Genomic DNA, 24,581 nt, shown 5'->3' with positions numbered 1-24,581 from the left:
TCAGAGGCAGAGCGCTTAACCATTACTCCATGCAGCCACTGGCCAGGCAAACTAGTACAAGGGTCTATTTCATACCTCATATTTATTAATAAAAAATAACCTGTCTGACTCCCCCATTTGAATTACAACTTCAACAATTTTGTGTTCTAGTCTTTTATTATAAGTGGGGTGTCTACAAGACCTTTATTCTGACATACTTTGGTGAGTTAGAACGTAAGAATTGGCGGCCTAAAATTCTTGAAAAAAATGTACCGCTTTTAGACCCATAAATCCAGAAAGAAATGAACCGGCAGGGTGGTTTAAAAAAAAACAAACAAAAAACACAGAGGTAACAAGAAATGAAATGAAATGGGTTGTTATACAAGGTTCAATTTACAGTCTGTTTCCATTGTAAATGTTATTGCCACTATTGTATTTCAAGACTGAGTCTAGCTTATAAAGGCCAGTAGACTCTAGTCCATGACTATTACTGTATTTGTTGTATACCCTGGTTGAAAATTCACAATAAAATATGTATTATACAAAATCAAAACAAACAAGTGGTAGTCAACTGGTTAACGCTACATTTTTATACATATTGCCTGAAGACATTAACAGTGCGGTCATATCTATTTAAGGAAACTGATCATCTTCCTGTTTTCATTCAGTAGAAACATTTATAACAGATTACTTTTGTATGTTGGAACAACATGAAAGCCAGTTTACATGGGTTAGATGCAAATACTCGGCACCATGGTAGATGTAGAGCTAGCAGAGCAAATGGGATTAACACATGGGATGCATTTGTTTCGTTCTCATAGTCCTGAGCTTTTGCCGTAACCTCCATTCTATTTAAGTATCAAGAAAAGTAGTCAGCCAAATTGGCACATATACCCCCAAACAAGATGCACTAGGGAAAAAAAAGTTCAATGTAAGCAACTGAGCAAATATGGATATTTATTGACCATATTCTCTTCTGTATACTGAAAACTGGATCTGTCCTGTCCTGAATAAAAGTGGAGTGATTTATACAGTGATATAAAAACATCACTTTGTAAGTCTATACTGCAAACTGTAGGTCTTCCCAAGGAAAATGTGGTGAGGAGGAGGCTGACTGAGAAGCTGTAAAAGTGACCAATAAATCAAGGACCTTATAGACAAATAAAAACACATCGTGCCACTGAGTATCTGTACTGTACTATAAAAGCATTATTAGTACCTGACGTTTGGCATTAAAATAGCAAAATACTTTATTGTCACTGTTATTAGCCAACTGAAATCCCACGACATGTGACAACATGACCAGATGCTGGCTAACCAAGAAATGGGAGAGAGAATAGTCTTCACTTTCACCAAAAATAGTAGCAGCAATTGGTGCCAAAGGTTGAGCAGAGGTGAGCCCCTAAATGTGGGAGGGGCTCATTTAGTACCAGGTACTATCTATGCTGCTGTCTTCTGAAAGATATAGACTTAATCACCTTAAAGATATTCAGATGTTCAAGTAATATGTTACAAAGTAGCGCTAGCAATTTGGGATGGTCAATAAGATGGTCAATAACATGTAAAGAATTCTTATTCTTAAATTTATGCAGCTTGAAAACTGACCAATCAGACCCCACCTAGACTGCTTTCAAATAGTCAATTTCAAACTACATAAACGTGCGATGGAAATTTGCATAATGTTGCATCAACTAGGAATTATTTTAATTGGTTATCCCTACTAGCAATATAATACTTTGTAAATGAAGTGCAGAACTAGTATTTCATTAAAAGATATGAAATGTATTACAACACCTTATCCATAAACCTAAAGCTTTCAAATAAGTTTTATACATACATGGTTCATACATACAACTCTAATCAATTGTCTGAATGATAGTTTATAAAATATAACCCATGTATGCTCATCTTTACTGCCACTAGATTTGACTACACCTATAAAAAAGCAAGACAGGTTAAATACAGCATTAAACCCATCATTGTACACAAATACCAGAATGACCACACAGGAGGCTAGCTGTGTCTCTAGTCACAAACCTTGTAACTCTGCTTTTTGTATATAGTGTTATGAACTAAGGTGGGACATGTGGGACATGCAATGGTCTTAACAGACCTGCTAATACTGCTACTTGTGTATAATAGAAAGCCAGTGAATTAATGTTTTTACACAGTGGTTCACTTACAGCAGCGGTTCATTTACAGCAGAACTCCAGGCCTTAAGGGCCGAAATCCACATACATTTTTGGTTTAGCTCAAATTAAATTGATGGGACTGAATCAGGAAAGGTGTGGTTCATTAAGCACAACACGTTTCTCCATTTCTCAGTCCTTCCTAAACACTAGCATGGATATGGCCCTCGAGGACCAGAGTTCGACATCTGTGACCTACAGGTTACACCTTATGAAAAAGAAAATCCCCATGAATCTTCTGTATTCTCATAGTAAATAGTCAGCTTTGCCATAATGTTTATACCAAAAGTACACCACCACCAGGTCTGAGGTTGTATGACCCTCAAGTTTGCCTAGTAGGCACTCAGAAAATTCTGGTGGATTTTGGTGGCAGTCATGTAAGCAGATACATTTTTGTTATAGGCTAACCTGTTTTAGTTTTACACCTCTCTTCACACTTCCGTCTGGTCTTAAAACGATTACTGTTTCCTCCACAACCACCATAAACAAACGGCCTGCAATGTTCTCCTTGTAAGTGGTAATACCAAAGTAATATATATTCCCTGCAAAATCCTTCATCCACTGGTAGCTGACAGGGATCTAGAAAGAAAGATCAAGTTTTCTATAAAACAGTGAATCATCGTTTAAAGGATACATGAGGTAAATTTGAAAAAATCAGATTTCGTTACCTGAGGCTTCCTCCAGCCCCTTGAAGCCTGTGTGTCCCTCCCCACAGCTCTGCTCTCAGGCAGTCTCCTGGGGTCCCCTCCATAGCAGAAGAAGTGCTGCGCCTGCGCAGTGCATTCCATCCATGGGAGTGCAATTATGAGCAGTGCCACCATGTGCATGGACAGGACCCTGGGAGAAACCCCAATAAAGGTGCCAGGAAATTTGGTCGACAGAAAATAGCTGATAGAATATTGGTACATTTACTAATGTTCTTCTATTTTACAGTGTTAATTTTCGGTAGTTAAATATATCGGTAAATGTTACAGATATTTTACTACAGATAAACCTAACCCTAACCATCTCCCCCCTCCACTGCCTAACCTTACCCAACTCTCACAGCACAAACCCCCGTACTGATGCCTAACATTAACTGCCCCCGCAAAAAAAAATGCTAAATATCAGGCACCGCCATAGGTGCCCATGCAAATATAATTTACAGAAGGCACCAAATAAATTACAGGCACCCAAATAGTGGGCACTGCGCCCAAGGGAAGGAACACCGTCCCGACCATGGGTACTTCTTACTGACACATTCAAATAACTTTTATCCTGAGTTTTCTGACAGGAGATATTTTCATACCATATCAATCCAATTCCTTTGGTCCCCAACAGGCAAGAAAATTTTTTAAAATAGGTTTCTTTACCTACTTTTTAAGTAATTTTTTTCAATTGCTAAGTGCTAAACATATATTTTTCTTCTTAAGAGAAGATAAAAGTTATCTCTTGGAATGCAGGATAAAAGTTAATTGAATAAGAAGTAACAGTTCAATCCCTATGGAATCGCTGCTCTTGGAGGATGTGCAGTCAGTTGTTGTAATTAACTTCACTTTTTTTATCAAGTAGAGGAAAAAATCACTCAATCTTGGGGAAAAAAATATATAATCAAGAAAAAAAAGGTAAAAAATAAAAAGGTGCTTACGTACTAGCCCATCGACCTAACAGCTGATTGACTAACAGCCGATTCAATGGCAGCTGCTATTAGTGGCAAATAGCTAGTGTTAAACATTGGAGAGGAGAGGTTAGTGTTAGATATAGTAAAAGGGAGATTAATGTTAAAGTGGAACTAAACTCAGAAACATCCTCTCTGTTATAAAGGATTAATCATAACATGAGAACCTTTAGGGGAAAAAAAATCATTACAATTTATGGAGATCCTAAAAAAAAATCTGAAGCTTTACGCTGAATTCACTTTGCAGGGGGCACTGAAAGGGTTAAGCCTCGTATGGCGTTTCTGTACCTATATTCTATTTCCTTCAGCTGATTTCTTACAATTCAATCACAAATACAGAGCTCTTGTCTGACCCTATTACACTTAGCACCCAGCAGGTGCTTCCCCCCCATCCTATTCCCCTTTTCATACTGCCATGATACTTTCCGTCAAACATGAAGGCAGATCAGCGTCAACTTAGACCTGCTGGGGTGGGTCTAAAGTTCCTATTGCTCATCTGCCTCCCCGTTAACCTACCATCTGGGAGCCTCTTTTACTAAGGAGAGACTCAGATGCCCATCCTGTAATTAAGATTCCACTAAACAACCACTGCTACACATCAATATCTGCCACTCCTTTGGAGGTTTCAACAGCCCAGTCGGTCCCCGCCTCTGCAGCCCCACTCCTCCTGGCAGCTCAGATGTGCACTTCCGACGTGACTTCAGATGTGACTCTTTATACCTATTTATCTGGAAGAGGATGGAGATGGGGGGGGGGGGGCATCTTATTGAAGACTCCCCTCTGAATGTATCCCCACATGCATGAGGGTCGTCACTTCCACCTACACTTGGGCAACGGAGGTGCAGATGAGTCACATTTATATGACATGAAGGGTTTTGTAGGAGAGTGAAGGCTTTGCCATCCCTCTCTAATGGAGTCCCCCATATCATGTACTATATGGGCTGGTATAGCTTACTATGGCAGAGCTCCATGCAGGTTGACTGCCATCCTGTCTTCACCATCCTGCATGGGTGAAACAGTGTTAATTAAACTTTTGGAATAGGAGGGGAAGAAACATTTTTTTTTAATTTAAACTACTCTTTTGTCTTCCTTTTTTCATCTGTCATCTTGATTGTGACATGCCAGGGGAGCCTAGCATGTAACATGCAGACTCCAGGTAAGTGCTGGTAGCTTTGTACACAGCGATGAAAGAGACAGATTTCCCAGGGGAGCAAGGGAGCAGTGACATGGTGCTGACCGACACACAGAACCTTGCTGTCCTCAACAGTGCACACAGGAGGAATGCTCGGACAAATAGCTTATCTACTATTTGCCTGAGTGAAGCTCTTTACGCTTGGCCATCGCACAGGTGAAACCAGCAATTGCCTATAATCCTTGTGCAATGGCCAGGTGATAAGTATGATAATTAGCTTGCATGCTGCCAGCTTCTTACCAATTTAAATAGTATATTGAATCCTGTTTTTGCTCATTTGTCTAATTTTTATTTGTTTATTTTATATTTTAAGGCTTATTGCTTTTAGATTTCTGACCCGGCGCTTCTATATCTTTAGTTTTGTTTGCCTTTTACAAAAATCACATCACATCAAACTGCATTGGGGGCAAAGAGAAAACGGAATGTTTCTTCACACCAGTGAAGAAACAGACCATTCTAAGGAGAAAAATCCACTTTTGGAATGGGGCCGGGGGGTGGGGGGGGGGGGGGGGGTTTAGGGGATGTGGTGAAATGAAACGGAAGCAGCTGAGTGGCAACGGATCCGAACGACCAGTAGTCAAATTCGTTTTCACTGATCTGTTTGCCACTAAATTGAAAGTGTGAACTGTTACTGTTTTCTAAAGCAGTCCATATAAAGTACATCAAGTGTGTTTGTGACCACTATTCTGGTAGTTGGACTGTGCAACAGCCATCCAGGAAGTGCTTTTGAAAATAAAGGAATTCCTGAAAATGCAGGAGTGCTCAGGCAAGACTCCCTAATGCTCCAGGGTGGCCTATATGTGACCTTAGTGGCTGCTTTGAGTAAAACAAGAGAAAAATGCTATAGAAGTGTTAACATTTCATGTGTGTTTGTACATTCACAGCGCTCCTAGAAATAATAATAAATTATAACCATAAGAATTCACATCTGGTAACAACATTAACAACTTAAACTTAAAAGAATGAGTACGCATTATAAGATTGCTGTACCGTTTACAGTTAGAAAAGCCACTTTGCGCTATGAAAATCTAATGTGTTGTCCATGGTGTATGAGATCATTCTTCTATTGCAGATTTCTGTCAATAAACATACCTCCAACACGTCGTTTCTTTCTACGAAATTGTCCCATTAGTTCCTTATCACTTCCGTCTGGAGAGAAATAAAGTGCAGTAACTGTTATCAGGAAGGCTCAGTACATTAACAACACATTTAATATCAAACATCAGTTTCACAATTAATGCTTGGAACACCTGCTTCCTTTATAAGCATAAAAAATCATAGACGTGGTTATAAAATTTGATTGTATCAAAGATTCCGAACTAGAAAGGTCAGTCATTAGTCACCAGAACAAAAAAAGACATGTGTAATACCAGTCTGCTGTAGTGATGTCATAAGCGAGAGTCACATATACTGTATTTATTCCATAAAATGGAACATGTTCTTTCCAAAGGCAAACATTCTGAACATAACAGATGTGTTTACTGTACATCGATTTAGAGGTTCTGATCTACCCAAAAAGTGTTTTTCTTATATTAAACTATGTTCACATTCAATCAGATTTAAGAGGCGCTTGATAGTTTTTACTTTTATTACTTGTTAATTGTAATAGCCTACTTACAATGTGTAAGCTGCATTTAGCACAGATCAAGAGATGAATAATAACTGCATAAAAAATTAGCATAATTTTGCAGGATGGAAAGGGAATGTCGCTCACCCTCCTTACCCAGTGTGCAGGGTACCTATGTTGAGCTATGGAGAGGCAGAATCTTTTTTGAAGAAAACCAAAAGGAACCCAAAACCTACTGAAAAAAAGCGATGACAAGTACATACAGAATGTCTGTGTAAAGCACACCTATACAGTGTCATCCATAGAATCCATCTTGCAGATGATATATCAATATGATAGGAGTTGAGAGATGCCTGACCTTTCAGACACATGATTTACATATTCATTGACTATCCTAAAATAATTAGGAAGTTAGTTCTGGCTCGTGTGTAGCTGAATGATAGCAAATTTATTCTGTGTGAAGGCAAAATTGTACTTGGCATATCTTGTTATTGTAGGAGGGGTAGTGGTGTAGAAGCGGGAGTTGCAGAGGTCCTACCCACAAATACTGCCTGTGGGTTCCCATATGCAGAGTATGACAGTAAAGCATTAAGTATTTAGTTATATTACCTGTTCTGCTGGCATGCTCCCTGCTCTCTGATCACTGAACAGAGAGCATTATGAAATGGGTTTCCATGGCCAAATCTGGGGTTTGTGTATGCTATGAGTATAGTACTTGCTTGACTACGTTGTGCCAGTAAAAAGGAACTCAGTAGGCATCAGAATAATATGACATTTTGGATAATTTCATGTTCCCGACTTTGTGAGAATAGTTTGGAGATGGCCCCTTTCTGTTCCAACATGACTGCATACCAGTGCTTGTACCGAGGTCCATAAAACACATGGATAAGAAGAGTTTAGTGTGAAGGAACTTGACTGGCCTGCACAAATTGTACAGCCAGTTGGAGCATGGACAAATTTGGGCGCCTATTAAATAGCGGGCACCAGGACAACTTGCTATGTAAACTGCCACTTCTAGCCACAGTTCACATAGCAAACAGCCCCACACCCACTAATTAGCAGCCCAACAAAAATGTATCTTGAGGGTTAAGGCTAGATGGGATAGACAAATGGAACAATCAGACCTGCCTCTCTAAAGACCTGTGATCCTAGTGGGATGTGCATGAAATATAGTCAATTTATTAGGGACATATCCCTTTAAAAACAATTTAAAACATGATAAGAGGTGTGGCTAGATGGTAAAATGACATATGCAATAATAGTCATAACAATCATGTACAAAATAGTGCAAATAGTTACATGATAGGTGCACTGGAGGTATATACAAAAAATGCTAATGAACAGCCAATGCGCTGATTTAGATCCACTAACCTAGCAAGCCTGCTAGTACATGGCCTTGTATTAAAGCTAAGAAGCAACACCCAAAAAGGAAAGGCTAGATAAGGGAAGATAGAACAATGCTTACCACCAAGGCACCACCATGGATATTTCTAGCCAGCACCCCTCAGACCATCTCACATGTATCGCAGACCCCCTCTGCTTCCTCGGAGATCTCCGAGGAAGCAGAGGGGGTCTGCGATACATGTGAGATGGTCTGAGGGGTGCTGGCTAGAAATATCCATGGTGGTGCCTTGGTGGTAAGCATTGTTCTATCTTCCCTTATCTAGCCTTTCCTTTTTGGGTGTTGCTTCTTAGCTTTAATACAAGGCCATGTACTAGCAGGCTTGCTAGGTTAGTGGATCTAAATCAGCGCATTGGCTGTTCATTAGCATTTTTTGTATATACCTCCAGTGCACCTATCATGTAACTATTTGCACTATTTTGTACATGATTGTTATGACTATTATTGCATATGTCATTTTACCATCTAGCCACACCTCTTATCATGTTTTAAATTGTTTTTAAAGGGATATGTCCCTAATAAATTGACTATATTTTATGGACTTCATTTTGTCATGAGTATTAATCTATAGCTATATGGATGCCTTTCTCTTGTTGTATACAATTTATCTAAATCATCCATGGCGTTTTTTGGTATTTTTGTTTGGCTCAGTTTTGTTTTTTGGTCCTAGTGGGATGTGCTCACGCAAGTTAGTACACCGGAGACGGAGACCAAGCACTTTCATATTGCTGATTTATTGTGCTTGATGGTGCGTATACATCCTGATCCTGCTTTACCTTCAGCATCCACCTCGTGTCACCCGCCTCATCTTAATAACAGTGCACTGAATCTATAGGCTATTACATAATATAAAATGCACTTCATAAAGGTTCTAAAAGATAAGATGCATCCAGGAGTTTACCCTTAACAACCAGATTCAAGGGTATTCAATACTATTGGGTTGTTTCACTTAATCACAGTAAACTTACTGTGCACAGACAGCACATGGCAATTTTACTTGTGTTTATGCAACCAGTGTAACATACCATGCTTACATAGCACAACTTGGGCTACATATACAATACACATGTTGCTTATAGGGATACTGTAGGGGGGTCAGGGGAAAATGAGCTGAACTTACCCGGGGCTTCTAATGGTCCCCCACAGACATCCTGTGTTGGCGCAGCCACTCACCGATGCTCCAGCCCCGCCTCCAGTTCACTTCTGGAATTTCTGACTTTAAAGTCAGAAAACCACTGCGCCTGCACGCCCGTGTCCTCGCTCCCGCTGATGTCACCAGGAGTGTACTGCGCAGACACAGACCATACTGGGCCTGCGCTGTGCGCTCTTGATGACATCAGCGGGATCGAGGACACGGCAACGCAGGCGCAGTGGTTTTCAGACTTTAAAGTCTGAAATTCCAGAAGTGAACCGGAGGCAGGGCCGGAGCATCGGTGAGTGGCTGCGCCAACACAGGATGTATGCGGGGGACCGTTAGAAGCCCCGGGTAAGTTCAACTCATTTTCCCTGACCCCCCTACAGTATCCCTTTATAGAATGCATATTAAACTGCTTGCATAACACGTTATGAAAGCAATACACACATTGTATATGTAACGTAAGATGCACTATGTACACAATGCACATTACTTTGTTTACATACACACCAGTAAAATTACAATGCACTATGAGCACACAGGCATTTTACCCTGATTCAGTGAATCAACTCATTTGAATCTTACTGGCTTCCATTAAAAAAACTGTTTTTTGTTTTTTTACCTTGATATGGCAAAAGTAAATCAAAGTAAACATTATACTACCTTCATATTTATACTCTGAGATGGTGCTTGGGAATTGTGTAGTGGCTGTCATGGTAACAGTTTCATTCCGATAAGTATTTTCCACTGAATTTCCAATTTCAGTGTTCACTGAAGGCACAGTCACATCTTCCCCTACAGGTTCCGGATCTTCATATCCTTCATCAGGACTGACAGACTTCACAATTAACTGGAAGTCCTTTCCTATGCATATATAGAAGGTGTTAGAAATTGCCTATAACAAAGTTTAGCAAGATCCACCCTCAGCTGTGCATTTAGCGAGTCTTCTTGGCAGCTACTGATTTGGTAAAGCCCTTACTGATTTGATAAATATCTGCATCTTATGTTATATCGAATTAGACAAAAGTTACAAGGTGGCTGAAAAGAATCGAATAAAAATAAATCAGTAAACAGTAAGTTTCAAATATAAGACAGACAAGGGTGTTACTAGAAATCTCTCAGCAAGTAGAGTCCCTCAGCATGTATGTCAATCATTCTCCCCTCCCCAATAGTAGAAAAAAAAGTTAGCCTGCATGCCATGATCAGGTGAGGAGAAAGTGAGCTTGGATAGTACAGCTAGGGTGGAGAGGTCAGCCAGGGTGAAAGGAGGAAAGTGAGGTTGGAAGGGGCATCTAGGGTGGAGAGGTCAGCCAGGATGGAAGGATGGGAAGTGAGAATACAGAGGGTAGCTAGGGTGGAGAGGTCATCCAGGGTGAGAGTAGGAAAGTCAGGTTGGAGGGGGCAGCTAAGTTGGAGGGGTCAGCCATAATGGGAGGAGGGGAAGTGAGATTGGAGGGGGAAGCTAGGATGGAGAGGTCATCTAGGGTGGGAGTAGGGAAGTGAGACTGGAGGGGGCAGCTAAGGTGGAGAGGTGAGCCAGGATGGAAGGAGGGGAAGTGAGATTAGAGAGGGTAGCTAGAGTGGAGAGGTCATCCAAGGCGAGAGTAAGGAAGTGAGGTTGGAGGGGGCAGCGAGGATGGAGAGGTCAGCCAGGGTGGAAGGAGAATAGTGAGGTTGGAGGGGGCAACTAGGATAGAGAGGACAGACAGAATGGAAGGAGGGAAGTGAGGTTGGAGGAGGCAGCTAGAGTGGAGAGGTCAGCCAGGGTGGAAGGAGGATAGTGAGGTTGGAGGGGGCAACTAGGAAAGAGAGGACAGCCAGAATGGAAGGAGGGAAGTGAGGTTGGAGGAGGCAGCTAGAGTGGAGAGGTCAGCCAGGGTGGAAGAAGGGAAGTGAGGTTGGAAGGGGCAGCTATGATAGAGAGGTCAGCCAGGGTGGGAAGAGGCAAGTGAGGTTAAAAGGGGCAGCTAGGATAGAGAGCTCAGCCAGGGTGGAAGAAGGGAAGTGAGGTTGGAAGGGGCAGCTATGATAGAGAGGTCAGCCAGGGTGGGAAGAGGCAAGTGAGGTTGGAAGGGGCAGCTAGGATAGAGAGGGCAGCCAGGGTGGAAGGAGGGAAGTGAGGTTGGAAGGGGCAGCTAGGATAGAGAGGTCAGCCAGGGCGGAAGAAGGGAAGTGAGGTCGGAAGGGGCAGCTATGATAGAGAGGTCAGCCAGGGTGGGAGGAGGCAAGTGAGGTTGGAAGGGGCAGCTATGATAGAGAGGTCAGCCAGGGTGGAAGCAGGGAAGTGAGGATGAAAAATGGCACTCAGAAAGTGCTGTGGATGCATAATGTAACTACCAAGCTGTAAAAAGTGATTTTAAGTACTGAGAACAAACATCTTTTAGGGTTCATGGGCCACATGCACTGATGCTCAGACAGCTATAGCTGGTGCCTGCGAGGCTGTACCTTTGTATAGCATTTTGTATTATACAAAAATAAAGGGGATTACATTATTAATTTATATTAACACTGCTATAGGGAGACACATAGGGAGCACAGAACAGAGAAAAGGTTATTTATCAAGATTGCAGTTTGGCTGACTCACCAGGCTGGGTGTCATCAGTATCACTGTTGTGCAGTGCTGGTGGTATTTGGAAAACAGCCAGTTGGGAAGTGGTGAAAATAAAAGAAAGCAAGGTAAAAGGGATAAAGCAAGCTATGCTTTAATTTAGACATTCTTTTGCTTAGGCAGATTTTTTTTTGAAAACTGTATACATAATGTAATGGTTGGGTATGTAAAGTAATCAAAGCAGTTGTAATTACATATAATGATAATTTGAAATATAAATACAATTCAGCCTTGAAATACAAGGTTATTCAAGAATTTGATGTTATTTAGTTAATAGGCAGGTGTACAGTGCCAGGGTGTTAACATTGTGCTTCTGATGAAATACAAAAGTGGTTGCAGCAGTTATTTCTTCAGCCAGAACTGTAGTGTTCAGCTACATACAGGCTTTTACAAATTGCCAGAAAATCATTGTACATGCATGTTGTTCAGCAGTATGTTTTATGGAAAGAAAAGTGGGGGAGGGGTCAAGCAGAAGGTGGCCCGTTGCAGGGATTGCACAGTCGAATAACAGAAGTCAGTTGTTAGTGTTCCAACATGACAGATTAGTAACAACATAATTGATGGTTTCAAAAGGCATCTGCACTAGATTTTGGAAACAAATCTTACAAAGACAAAAATCTAGTGCGTGTACATAGAGATAGCCAAGCAGGTGAGGTGAGCAAAAAGCTGGCTAAAAGACAGGACAATGCTACTGAGATATATTTACTCCTCCACTATAATCTTCACACTAAAGCTCAACACACACCATACAATCTTGGTTTTACAGATTTACCAAATAGTAGTAGTAGTAGTATAAGGGCCAACAGATTGAAAATACCTTGAATGATTGATTGGATAAGCTCTTATAATACATGAAAGTGGTAAGATTGAACAACCAAGATTGTATGGTGTGTGTTGAGCCTAAATTGCATCTGACACACATCTCATGGCTCATTTTTTACGGGAAAAAAGCTGTCCAACGCTCATTTGCAAAAACATAACAGATTTTTAGTCACCGAATAAACTATGGCAGTGCTCACACTTAAAATTAAAATTAGCGAATTTCCAAATTGTGATCGCCACACATGTAATTTTTTTTTGTTTTTCACTAGATGACAGGTCTGCTTTTTTGTGTGCGATGTGCGGTTATGCGTGCAGCATTCAGATTTAAGGGAATTATTTCACAGAAAAATGGAAGTGCGAATGTATGCATAAAAACTGCAAAATAAATGTTCATAAAAAAAACGGGAACATAGAATTGTGCATGTGAGAAGTCGCATGCACTAAACGCAAGGAAAAGTTTGACTGACCCCATACTGTTCATTAAGCTACGTATAGCCAGGTTTGAATATAGGGAGCCTTGCTGAATGTAATATTTCTCTCTATGTTGTACTTTATATTGTATATGCTGTATGTTTAATGACTGGATATGTGCAGACTTCCCTATACAAAATGTACTCAGGTACACAGCTATGCTACAAACACTGGGGCTTGGGTACTAATGAGCCTAACATGCTTCCCATAAGCAGGTGCCACCTAATAAAGTCTACCATATAAAGACTATTCTGTAATCAGTTTTAATGTCCATTTGATTCATAATTTTTTGTATGTTTTTGAAACCCAGTTTTAAAGCACAGCAGAGCCCAAAAAACAGCGATTTGTGCTGGTTGGGTGAGACTGATGGTTAAAACCAGGACTCTACTTTCTTATCTGTGTTATGTGAAGATATGCTCCAACAGCTGATACAACCTCCACCCCCCCCCCCACCACCACCCTGAGTTCATGGAACTGGGCAACAATGTGAATGCAAAATAAAGTTTTGTGAGACAAAATAACGTGCAAAGCAGTTTATTTATGTTTAACATGCAAGGTGAAGCTAGATGTCAAAAGCAACAAGGCATAATATAGGACATTAGTAGTTTGTAAACTTAGAACACAGCTGGGAGTTGTCCTAACACAGTTGAGCTAATTTCTTGCACTAACTTGTAAAAATATATTCTTTAAGGATGGAGACAGTTCTAGAGTCTATAGTTTTGGCATGGCCAGTCACCTGCACTTCAGCAGTCCTTCAACTACTGACTCATTCAGAACTGAATTCAAAAGCAACAGTTTAGTTTTGGATGGATGCCATTGGTTACAAACACTAACCACTTTTTCATATGCTTTTAGGCCAGAAGTGGCAAGATCTCTGTACATCCATTCCCAGCTGTACACATCTACTGGACACATAATAAAGCAGATCTTTAAATGACAATAAGAGATGAGCGCAGCGCTCACACCACACAGTAAAATACAGTGAAATAGCAGTCCAGTTAGGTCCACTTTCAATGCTCCTCGGCGATCCCAATCATCAAAACCCAAATAGATGTAAACAGTGTCACAGGTAGTAGTATAGAATACTCTCACCAACACTAGGGACTGATAGCATTACACATCAGCAAACTCGCTCATTCAGATGGAGTCACTTCAGCGCTTGAACTTCCCCCTATATGGGACTCAATGAAAGGGTGGAAAAGTACGTAGCATAATCCAGTTTCAAACAGAGCACTTCTTGCCTCCACCAACTGTACAGAGCACCGTGCAAGCCTCTCCAAACAGTGTTAATACACCAGCATGCAGAATGAAACAGGTGCAGGCTCACCAGATAGCGTGGCTGACCCTGTAATAGACCAGCTTTCAGCACTTCACTTAATGTATTCCATTCTGCTCAGCTTGCATATAGGTATCTCAGAATCCACCTTAAAAACTTAAAACAAAGCCTCCATAGCGTAACTCTGCTTTTGTTTTCAGTAAAAAAGACATAAAATCACACTCACGTGTCGAATTCATATGCGCATATATAAAATAAACAGGACGTCCTCATCGCCGCTTTACACCACGTCTCTTCTGCTGTGGCACGACAGCAGGAGAGATGTGGTGTAAAGCGGCGATGAGGACGTCCTGTTGACTTTATATATGGTAGATTCTGAGACACCTATATGCAAGCTGAGCAGAGTATATTAAGTGAAGCGCTGAAAGCTGGTCTATACAGGGTCAGCCACGCTATCTGGTGAGCCTGTACCTGTTTCATTCTGCATGCTGGTTTATTAACACTGATTGGAGAGGCTTGCACGGTGCTGTGTACAGTTGGTGGAGGCAAGAAGTGCTCTGTTTGAAACTGGATTGCGCTGTGTACTTTTCAATCCTGTCATTGAGTCCCATATAGGGGGAAGTTCAAGCGCTGAAGTGACTCTATCTGATTGAGCGAGTTTGCTGATGTGTAATGCTATCAGCCACTAGTGTTGGTGAGAGTATTCTATACTACTACTACCGGTGACACTGTTTACATCTATTTGGGCTTTGATGACTGGGATCGCTAAGGAGCATTGAAAGTGGACCTAACTGGACTGCTATTTCACTGTATTTTACTGTGTGGTGTGAGTGCTGCACGAATCTCTTATTGACTGTTATAGGGTGGTGTTACCTACCCATTGTGTGCAGCGATCCGCCAGTCTAGTGTGAACCAGGTCATACATATATTTAGGTTTTTAAGGAGCGCTCATACCACTATCTATAATCATTCAGATCTTTAAATGAGCTTGGGGTCTACTGAGGTAGCCTTGCATGATTGTCCTGGACTAGTTCTGTCTAAAGGTGGCCACACACGATACAATAAAATGATCAGATTTTACAGTAATTCGATAAAAACGATCGTATCTCTCGAAAGAATCGAAAGCTTTTTTTCATTCGACTGAAAAATCCAATCGTATTTCCCGTTTTTTTCTATTTAAATCGATCCGGAATGCCAGATATTTCTCTTCAATTTCTACTAAAGATTGTATGATGTGTGTTGGATTGTTAATTTATTAATATACACACCCTAGCAATTTTCTCTGCGTTTCCAATCATTTTTATCATAATTGAGGAAAAAATTGAACATAGGTGTGTGGTACATTGGTCATATTTTTGAAATGTTACAATCAGTCAGAAAAATTGATTGCATTTCTTAAATTGAACAGATATTTAAAAAATTGTATGGTGTGTGGCCACCTTAAAGCATTTGTACAAAGATTTCATAGCAACAGAGGATCCATGAGTAGCAGAATTCGGGAAGCTTCTTTATGTCTGCAACAAGGGTAATGGCTTGAACACATATAAAGAGATCTTGCCACTGGAGATCATCAAAGGTGTACAAGACCACTGATAATTTTAACCTGCCATTGTCAATCAATGACTGGAACATCAATTTTGGGATGACATCGCTTTTAATGGAATGAGTAAAGCAATTGTGTAATGGATTGTTATAAATGAAAATTAAGGTAGGGCAAATTCTATGTACCTTGACCTTCTCAGCAGCACTTCTCTAGTCCCCAACGGCAAATGTCATTAGACAGCTGAGTTCTGTGCACTGAGTAGGAGTCAATAAAATGAAATGGGCCAATCACAGTGATCACAGGACAAGAACTGTAAAAAGTGCTCTGGTCCTTAAAGAGGACACACACTGGATGTGCTGGACACAGTCCTCCATAGCAATGCCTACAGTGAAAACTGTTCTCTGTAAATGTCATATTTTCTTTAAAGAGAACCCGAGGTGGGATTTAATTATGTTAGTGGGGCACAGAGGCTGGTTGTGCACACTAACACCAGCCTCTGTTGCCCCATGGTGTGCCTGCAGAACCCCCCTGCTCGCTGCTATACCCTCCGCAGTCCTAGCGACACACAGCGTGTCCCCAGCACAATGTTTACCTATGCCGTGTCAGTCAGCGCAGCTCTCCCGCCTCCTCTGTATCGGCGCTACCCGCCCGCGTCTCTTCCCTCCAATCAGCGGGAGGGAAGGGACGCGAGCGGGTAGCGTCGATACAGAGGAGGCGGGGGAGCGGCGCTAACAGACACGGCATAGGTAAACATTGTGCTGGCGACATGCTGTGTGTCGCTAGCACCGTAGGGGGTATAGCAGCGTGCAGGGGGGTCCTGGAGGCACACCATGGGGCAACGGAGGCTGGTGTTAGTGTGCACAACCAGCCTCTCTGCCCCACTAACATAATTAAATCCCAACTTGGGTTCTCTTTAAAAAAAAAAGATCTCTTGTATTGCTATTTGCTAGTAATAATTTGAAATATATGTGGCATTTAGAATTTTAGTTAACTTTGATAGTTGTCCTTTAAGGAGACAGGGCAGCATGGTATGGAGGGAAAAAAGAAACCATTGACCTTATCTGACTCATCTATTTGGGACCATTTTTTATTTTTGCTTCTATAATATATACTCATAATACCTGTTTGTTTTTCCTACAGCATCCGAAAATTCAACTCACCTGTGCATGCTGCAAGAAATATAAAAAAAGAGATGAAATAAGAATATAGTACTGGCATGGTTTCTCAGACTTTGCTATTAAGATTACAGCATGTCTGAAGTCACATGTGGCATGAGATAAACACGGGTACATATAGTACTAGAAATGATCTGAAGTCCCTTTGTTTTCCAGTATAGCAAGGGTTAAAAATGAGAGCTGTTATCTATGCAAAGGAGCTTGTGCAACAGCAAGTCAAATTTGCCAATTTCCTGAAAAGTAAATGGAAGCCAAAACAATTGTATCTACCTCAGAACAAGTTGTAGTGCTGACAAGTTAAATGGGTTTGAAATGCAAACTTAAAAATGAAGTCCTTAAACTGAAAATAAAAATATAAGACTCTGTTCTACAGTATGTTACTCCTGCTCTATTTACCATTGGTAAATAGCACACATTGCATTCATTCTATTTACCATTGTGTAGCACACATTGCGCAATTAGTCTGTCCCCCATTACCTAGGTAATGCATACGTTACCAGGGTATCATGCGTTATGGTGTACCCTGGTAACATACACGTTACCTAGGTAATGAGGGTCACGCTAATTGTGCTTTACTGTCGAAATTACTGGTAAAATGACTGTGCGTTCCGTCTACACAGCAACTTTACCACAGGTTGCAAAATACACTCCAATGTTAACAGAGAGGATTACTGAATCAAATAATATGGTAGATGACATCTAAGCAGTGTGTAGATGTATGGCTTATTGTAATTACCTTGTACATAGCTGAAGTGAAAATTCAAGATAATATTCAGTAGACATTTGAAATATTCATATCGAAAATAAGATGTAACTAAAGTATCCATGGAGATGCCTAGTTCATTGTTTTATAATAACAAATTTGAATCATGTAATTAGCTAGGCAGAAACTGTATACATATAGGCATATTATTCGTTGTATTGTACTGTTTAGTCATATTTTTTCGAGGAGTCTACATTTTTAAACACTTATTAAAATTAAATTTGTGTGTTATTTGCAAAAAAATGCTTTTGCAGCAGATGTAATGCATCTCAGTGGCAATACATTGTATTTCTGATTTTGTGCAAACTTACACTTGCAAATGTTCTGCATTTAAAATTCAGTAGGCAGGTCTGTTTTTTTCCATGTGTGTTGTGTGTTTCAGGGAAAGGTAATGAGAATGCAGAACATTTGCGAACAGATTTGTGTTGTGCACAGAAATTGCCATACGATCTTGAAGTTAATTAAATTTAATTTAATGTAAATTAGTTTTAATTCTATTCACTTAAAAAAAAATCACAAATTGTTCTCCTTTCTCCTTTGCCCATGAATTTACCCAGTAGTTATACCAATGTTGTGGAGCTCTCTAAAAGCAAACGATAAGCTGGCAAATTTGTCAGGCTCAGATTTGCTGTAATCACAAACCCCTTTTTAGCACATGATTGTGAACAGGAAATCAGAGCCTTTAAAATCTCTCTCTTTTATTATAAACCAAGCAGGGAAAAGACAGATTGGAAAAGCAACATTCTGCAGAGCTGTAGATGCAATGCTGACCCCAATCAGTTAATTTCTCGGCAGTAGAGGAAAGAGGTAGGTGGACTCAGGTGATTTGTCTGTGCTGGGGAATGAGCGATGTTCACTAGCCTACTCTCCTGGCATTTGTATGTTTTTGAAATAATCAGATGAGGGCTCAATTGTGTTCATAATGGAATAGTTCCTGATGCAATTTTATTATTAACAATGTAAAACACAGGTGGGTGGACTTGTATTTAAAGCAGAATTCCATGATTTTGTACACATCAAAAAGTAGCATTGTATTGCATCAGAAATTCCTGCTGAAGTCAATAAGCTGCACCAAGGCAGAGCTCCTTTACTTTCTGCTGTGCCATTTGGGAGAAGGATGCCATTAATTCTCTCTCCAATGAGGTCCTATGGAAGGGGGTTATTAGGTATTGAGATATTGTATGAGGTTGCCTAATGGTCCTTATTCCAGGAGAGCTCAGCTTGTGGTCATATGGCCGTGATCTCTGTAACAAGAATCACCAACTATTAGTCATGTTGAGGGACAGCTCGTGGTGGGATTGGTGTTTGTTCTCTGTGAAGTGCTATGGAAAAAAGTGTTAGCACTATAAAATTTGTAACCATAATCATTTTTGTAAATGTGTAATCATAATATTCATCATTTACTTGTGCATCTCAATAAATCAGAATATAATTGAAAAGTTACTTTAAGTAATGCAATTCAAAAAGTGAAACATACAATATAGATTCATCACGCATAGGGCTTGATTCACTAAACCATGATAACTCAAATATCACACCTTATCAAAGATATCACACCTTATCAAAGATATACCACCTTATCAAAGTTAATATGCCTTATCAGAGTAGCATAGCGAGCGCTACAAACTTATGCCTGATAATTGGCAATGGCACTCATCCTGCCCTGAGCCCCTGCAGGTTCGTAGCGCTCGCTATGCTACTCCGATAAGGCGTGTTCATGTTGATGAGGTGTGATATATTTGATAAGGTGTGATATTTGAGTTATCACGGTTTAGTGAATCAAGCCCATAGAGTGATATATTTTAAGCATTTATTTACATTTTACCACTTATGGCCTACAGGCAATGAAAACCCAAAATTCAGGATCTCAGAAAATTAAAATATTACAAAGGACCAGTAAAAAAAACACTTCAGTAAGCAACCATTTCTATATTAAAAATGATGTCCATATACTATTTGCACATAATTGGTCTTCATGGGATTTAGGTCAAGTGAGATTGTGGACCAATCAAGCACAGTGATACTCTCTCTGGTCATTAAACCAGGTACTGGTGCTTTTGTCAGTATGGGCAGGTACCAAGTCCTGCTGGAAAATGAAATCAGCACCTTCATAAAGCTCCATATTTTCCTGGTAGAATGGTAGAATGCTTTGCAGACTTTGGACTTGATAAAACAGCTGAGCACCACCAGCAAATGACATGGCTCCCAAATCATTACTGACTGTGGAAACTTCACACTGGACCCCATGCAACTTGGATTCTGTGCCTTTCCACTCTTCCTCCAAACTCTGGGACCTTGGTTTACAAATGAAATGTTAAATTTACTTTCATCTGAAAAGAGAACTGAATAGCAATCCAGTCCATTTTCTCCTAAGCCCAGGTAAGATGCTTCTGATGATGTCTCTGGGTCAAAAGTGGCTTGACACAAGGAATGAGACAGTTGTAGCCCACAGTCTAGGGATGAGCTCAGGATGAAGTCCGAATGAATTTTATTCAGAATTAGTGCAGCTGGGCGGGCGTGTGCGCGTGGGGGGGGGGGGGGTTAAACTTACCCAGCAGTCTTCTGGGTTGAAGGAGGAAGCGTAGTAGTCACGTGACGCAGCTTGGAACGTAGCGTAAAACGCGCCGTGGGACAGGTTGAAGAAGAAGGCTACTGTAATGATCCGCTCAGCTGGCTGCACAGGCAGACAGCTGTTTGACCATTCCTCTAGTCTGTGGGCTGCAGGTCTCTGGAAGAGAGACCTGTCTTTCCTTTGCAAGTTTCTGATCTGCTCTGCTGCTGAGGAATTTGCATACATTGGTTATGCAAATCACCCAGCTAACTCCTTTGTAGGCTGGCAGTATAAAGAGCTATGTTTCCCAGAGTCCTTTGCTGGTCATCCCTTCAGGGTTTTTTGAAATACTCCTAGAGTGTCAGCCATGCTATTTCTTGTCAAAGTTATCTTAGAGTAATTCTTGGGACTGCACTAGGCAGTTTCCCTAGTGCAGTTAGATTGTTATCTGTTTTGTCTGTATTGCCTCTCTGTTGTGATTGTCCTGTCAACAACGGTGGTTGTCAGGAAATCGTTCTGTCTGTCTGGGGTGCTAACCAGAGAAGCGGTCGCTACCGGTAGCCCCTTCTGTTAATCTGTCTGTCTTGTTTGGATCGCACTAGCCTCTAGTGGTAGCGGCTGTGGATCCTTCTGATCTTTGTTCTTGGAGTGTAAGCTTGGGGAAGCGGTTGCTACCGGCTACCTCATCTGTCTGTCGTGTTTGGATCGCACTAGCCTCTAGCGGTAGCGGCTGTGGATCCTTCTGGTCTTTGTTCTTGGAGTATAGCTGGAGCAACGGTTGCTCCCTGCTATCTCATCTGTCTGTCGTGCTTGGATCGCACTAGCCCCTAGTGGTAGCGGCTGTGGATCCTTCTGATCTGCTTTCTTGTTCCTGTACCCGGATCGCACTCGCTCTGGCGGAAAGAGCAGTGGATCTTTCCTATCCTGTTTCCCGTCCGTTTGTCTGTCTTGTATGTTACGTACGCTTGCTGTAGGCTCGGTGAGGTAACCGTTAAGCAAGCGCTCACGTCCTCTATTTCGTGTTTGTCTGTCGGTGGTTAGTTAGGTGTGCTTGTCTCTGTTGCGCTTAACGTGCGGAGATTGCGCTGTAAACGCGTTCGCTGTTGCGAATGAGCGCAGTGTTCGTGTTTAGTTAGCGTTTGTTATTTTCGTTATTTCCTCATTGTTGTTTGCTGTGCCTTTGCTACTCTTGTGTTCTGTTCTGGTCAGTCTTGTGTCACTTCTGGCGATCGCCTCTCTCGTGATCGCGTTCATACTTTGTTTCTGCAAATGTGTGTTCACCGTCGCTGGGTGGCGACTAGATTGGGGAAGACACATTTAGCCTATCTCTGTGCTCTTCTCTTTAAGGGCTGTTCAGCCCCGCACTGTCTTACATCTGTACAATTCCCATCTGGCATTAGTGGCCGTGCAGAGGCTGTGCTCGTCTGCACTCCACAGCACCATCTGCTGGTGGGAATTGCCCTCTGCTGGTGCATTGCACCTAGCCTGGGTACACCTAATTATACGCTTGTGGAAGGTTTTCGCTGTGTCAGTGCGCATCTTGTGCGCTGACCGCGAAAATGATTCCGCAAACGTTATAGCTACTGGGTAAGTTTAACCTGTTTATCGCCAATCCACCACCCCCCGGCACACACCTGCTCAGCTGCACTAATGAGGAGGATGAAATCTGAATGAAACTCATTCGGATTTCATCTGAATTTGATCCGGAGATCATCACTGGCCCACACGTCTGTGTGTTGCAACTCTTGAAACACCAGCTCTAGCTGCAGTCTACAATCTTGAACTGTTTCACCACATTCACATTTTCTGAGATACTGAATTTTGGGTGTTTCACTGCCTGTAGGCCATAATCAGCAAAATGAAAAGAAATAAACATTTTAGATATACCGTGTCACTGTGCGTGTAATGCATCTATGTTATATATGAGTCTCACTGAATTAAATTACTGAAATTAATTCACTTTTCAATGATATTCTAATTTATTATGATGCACTAGTACAGCAAAGATCCAGTTATCCGGAACTGGGGCAATGGGAAGTCTCAACTAACCGGTCTGCCTTAGGGGATACCGAGGACTATGCTTTGGGGGGAGGGACAAAAAATACTCACCAAGTGTCCAGCACACCTTCTAACCTTCCTCTAGCTCCTAGCAGATTTCCGGCATCTGTGCATGGCTCCTGGAGTGTCAAGTGACCCAGCCTGGCGAGTCACATGTATGCGACATCAGGCAATCCCTGCTGATGCCCGACACTGGGGACTTTGCTGCATACAAGCTTGCATGTATTTATAATGCTGCTTCTTACAATTATATATGTTCTCCAAAGAGTGTTTGTGAGTGTGAGTGTGCGTGTGCGTGTGAGTGAGTGAGTGAGTGAGTGTGCGTGCGTGCGTGCGTGCGTGCGTGTGTGTGTGTGTGTGTAAAAGGAAGGGGGGGCACCTTTACATCATTGTCCAACGAATCTCTGTTCCGTCCACCAAGGACAATTCTAATGTAACCTTCTTTATATCTTTACACCATTCACTTTCTGCATATACTTGTAATATTCTACACTATAGATTTGATAAATGAAGGCATTATATTCCCTCACATTCAGTCATGAATGCACTGAAGTTGAACTTTAAGTATAAGAAAGGTGTAGAGTACAGCATAAAAGTAACTTGCATCTTATGGAAATACAGCTTGTGACCAGAAGTCAGTAGTGTTCATTTGTATCACAGCTTCCATTAGGCACCTCCTAATGACTCTCTATTGTTTCATTAATGTATAGTTTGTGCTGGAACTGAAATTGCTTCAATATAGCAGAGAGGAAAAGAATTGCATGGAGCACACATAGAGATTGAACTTAAAGCTACAACTTACCACACTTGTCACTCAGCTCTTTTCTGACCAAATCTTTAACATCTTCATCCTGAAAATCAGGAGAAATAGGTATTAGCTAGAAAAAGTGCTAATATCTACTTCTAGGATAAATGAACATGCTTAGTATTGTCAGGACATTATAAAATAAAGACCATTTTCTGCTAAAGTATTTATTTATAGTGAGCAGAGGTGGGCAACTGGGAGTGCAAGTTGGGTACAGAGTGGAGCTGTTGGTAATTTACATTAGCAATATTTTACTATGCAATTACCTGGCACTAATTAGCATGTGAACCCTCCCCTCCTAGTGCCCAGCACCCCCCCCCCCCCACACACACACACACACCTAATGCCTAACACCTCCCCCCCTTCTAGTGCCTAAAGCTAATCTCCCCCTCTTAATTCGTAACACTAACCCTGGTACCCAAATGACTGCTAGTTGTAGCCAATCACCTATGATCAGCTACAAGCATTGTTCCCTATGTATTATCAGCTAGTGTCCACATCGAGCACCCAACTCTCCACTTAGGTGCTTCTGATTGCCAATAATTAACACAGGCATCTATTAGACACTTGCTGAACTGGTGGGACAGTGGAAGGCATTGCATAGTCTTCCTGACTTCTATAAATACCCTAGTTGTATAGGGTGACCAAAAGAGAGATACCCTTCAGACAACAGGGGCCCCAATAGTGTAATAAGTAATGGCAAGGATTGTTAAAATTGTAATGAAGAGTGGTATTCACAAACGGAGGTTGCAGATGTGCAACCAACCACTGGAGGCAGGTGGAGATCAATGACCCCGACTCCACTCGGGTGTCCAGACACACTGGACGCTGGTCGCACTCTTGGCAAAGAACTCCAAATTGGTTCACTTCAGGATTACACCATGATGTGCAAATCATGTACTTAATAACATGGATTCATCATACCTGGGACTCCATCCTCATAAGACCTTTACAAGATGCGGCTAGTGAGCACGAACTCCGCCGGCTCCTCCCACCGCAGTAAGCTAATGCCTACTATTGACTCTGATTGGCCCGACACCCAGCGCAAATATATTTAAACAGCTCCCACCCACAATGCTTTGCTCCTGATGAAGTGGGCACGTGGACCACGCCATGCAGGGAGCATTTTGTGTGCCTCTGTCCACCCTACACATTTGGCTGCTGCTGATCCAATATAGAGGACCCTGTCCAGGGATGGTGTATGTAGATCACTATTGTTTCTGGTTTTACCTGGTTTTCACTACTGATTGTTCATCATATGCCAGTTATAACCACTAATAGACACAGTTTATTATGTATACTTATGATCTGTATCTTTGAGCATCTTTCACCCCCTTATGCTACTATATCACTTTGCATGTGCTTATTTAGGCTTTTTACTAACTTAT

The 24,581-nt window shown here is 41.4% G+C and overlaps 1 protein-coding gene across 1 annotated transcript in view; it reads right to left on the bottom strand.

The window, feature by feature from the left end:
• The window catches only part of LOC137562283 (collagen alpha-1(VII) chain-like), a 519,927-nt gene that overhangs the window by 16,550 nt on the left and 478,796 nt on the right, over positions 1 to 24,581 (bottom strand). The window contains exons 95-100 of the mRNA XM_068273618.1: positions 23,191 to 23,239; positions 17,002 to 17,010; positions 9,785 to 9,985; positions 6,106 to 6,166; positions 5,362 to 5,369; positions 2,577 to 2,747 (exon numbers count right to left, since the gene is read on the bottom strand). Coding sequence (XP_068129719.1) covers positions 2,577 to 2,747; positions 5,362 to 5,369; positions 6,106 to 6,166; positions 9,785 to 9,985; positions 17,002 to 17,010; positions 23,191 to 23,239 — 499 coding nt within the window. The remainder of the gene's footprint in view (positions 1 to 2,576; positions 2,748 to 5,361; positions 5,370 to 6,105; positions 6,167 to 9,784; positions 9,986 to 17,001; positions 17,011 to 23,190; positions 23,240 to 24,581) is intronic.

This window comes from Hyperolius riggenbachi, chromosome 3 (genome assembly GCF_040937935.1).
Source record: "Hyperolius riggenbachi isolate aHypRig1 chromosome 3, aHypRig1.pri, whole genome shotgun sequence".
NCBI classification, from domain to species: Eukaryota; Metazoa; Chordata; class Amphibia; order Anura; family Hyperoliidae; genus Hyperolius; species Hyperolius riggenbachi.
This window is presented reverse-complemented; position numbering and strand designations above follow the sequence as displayed.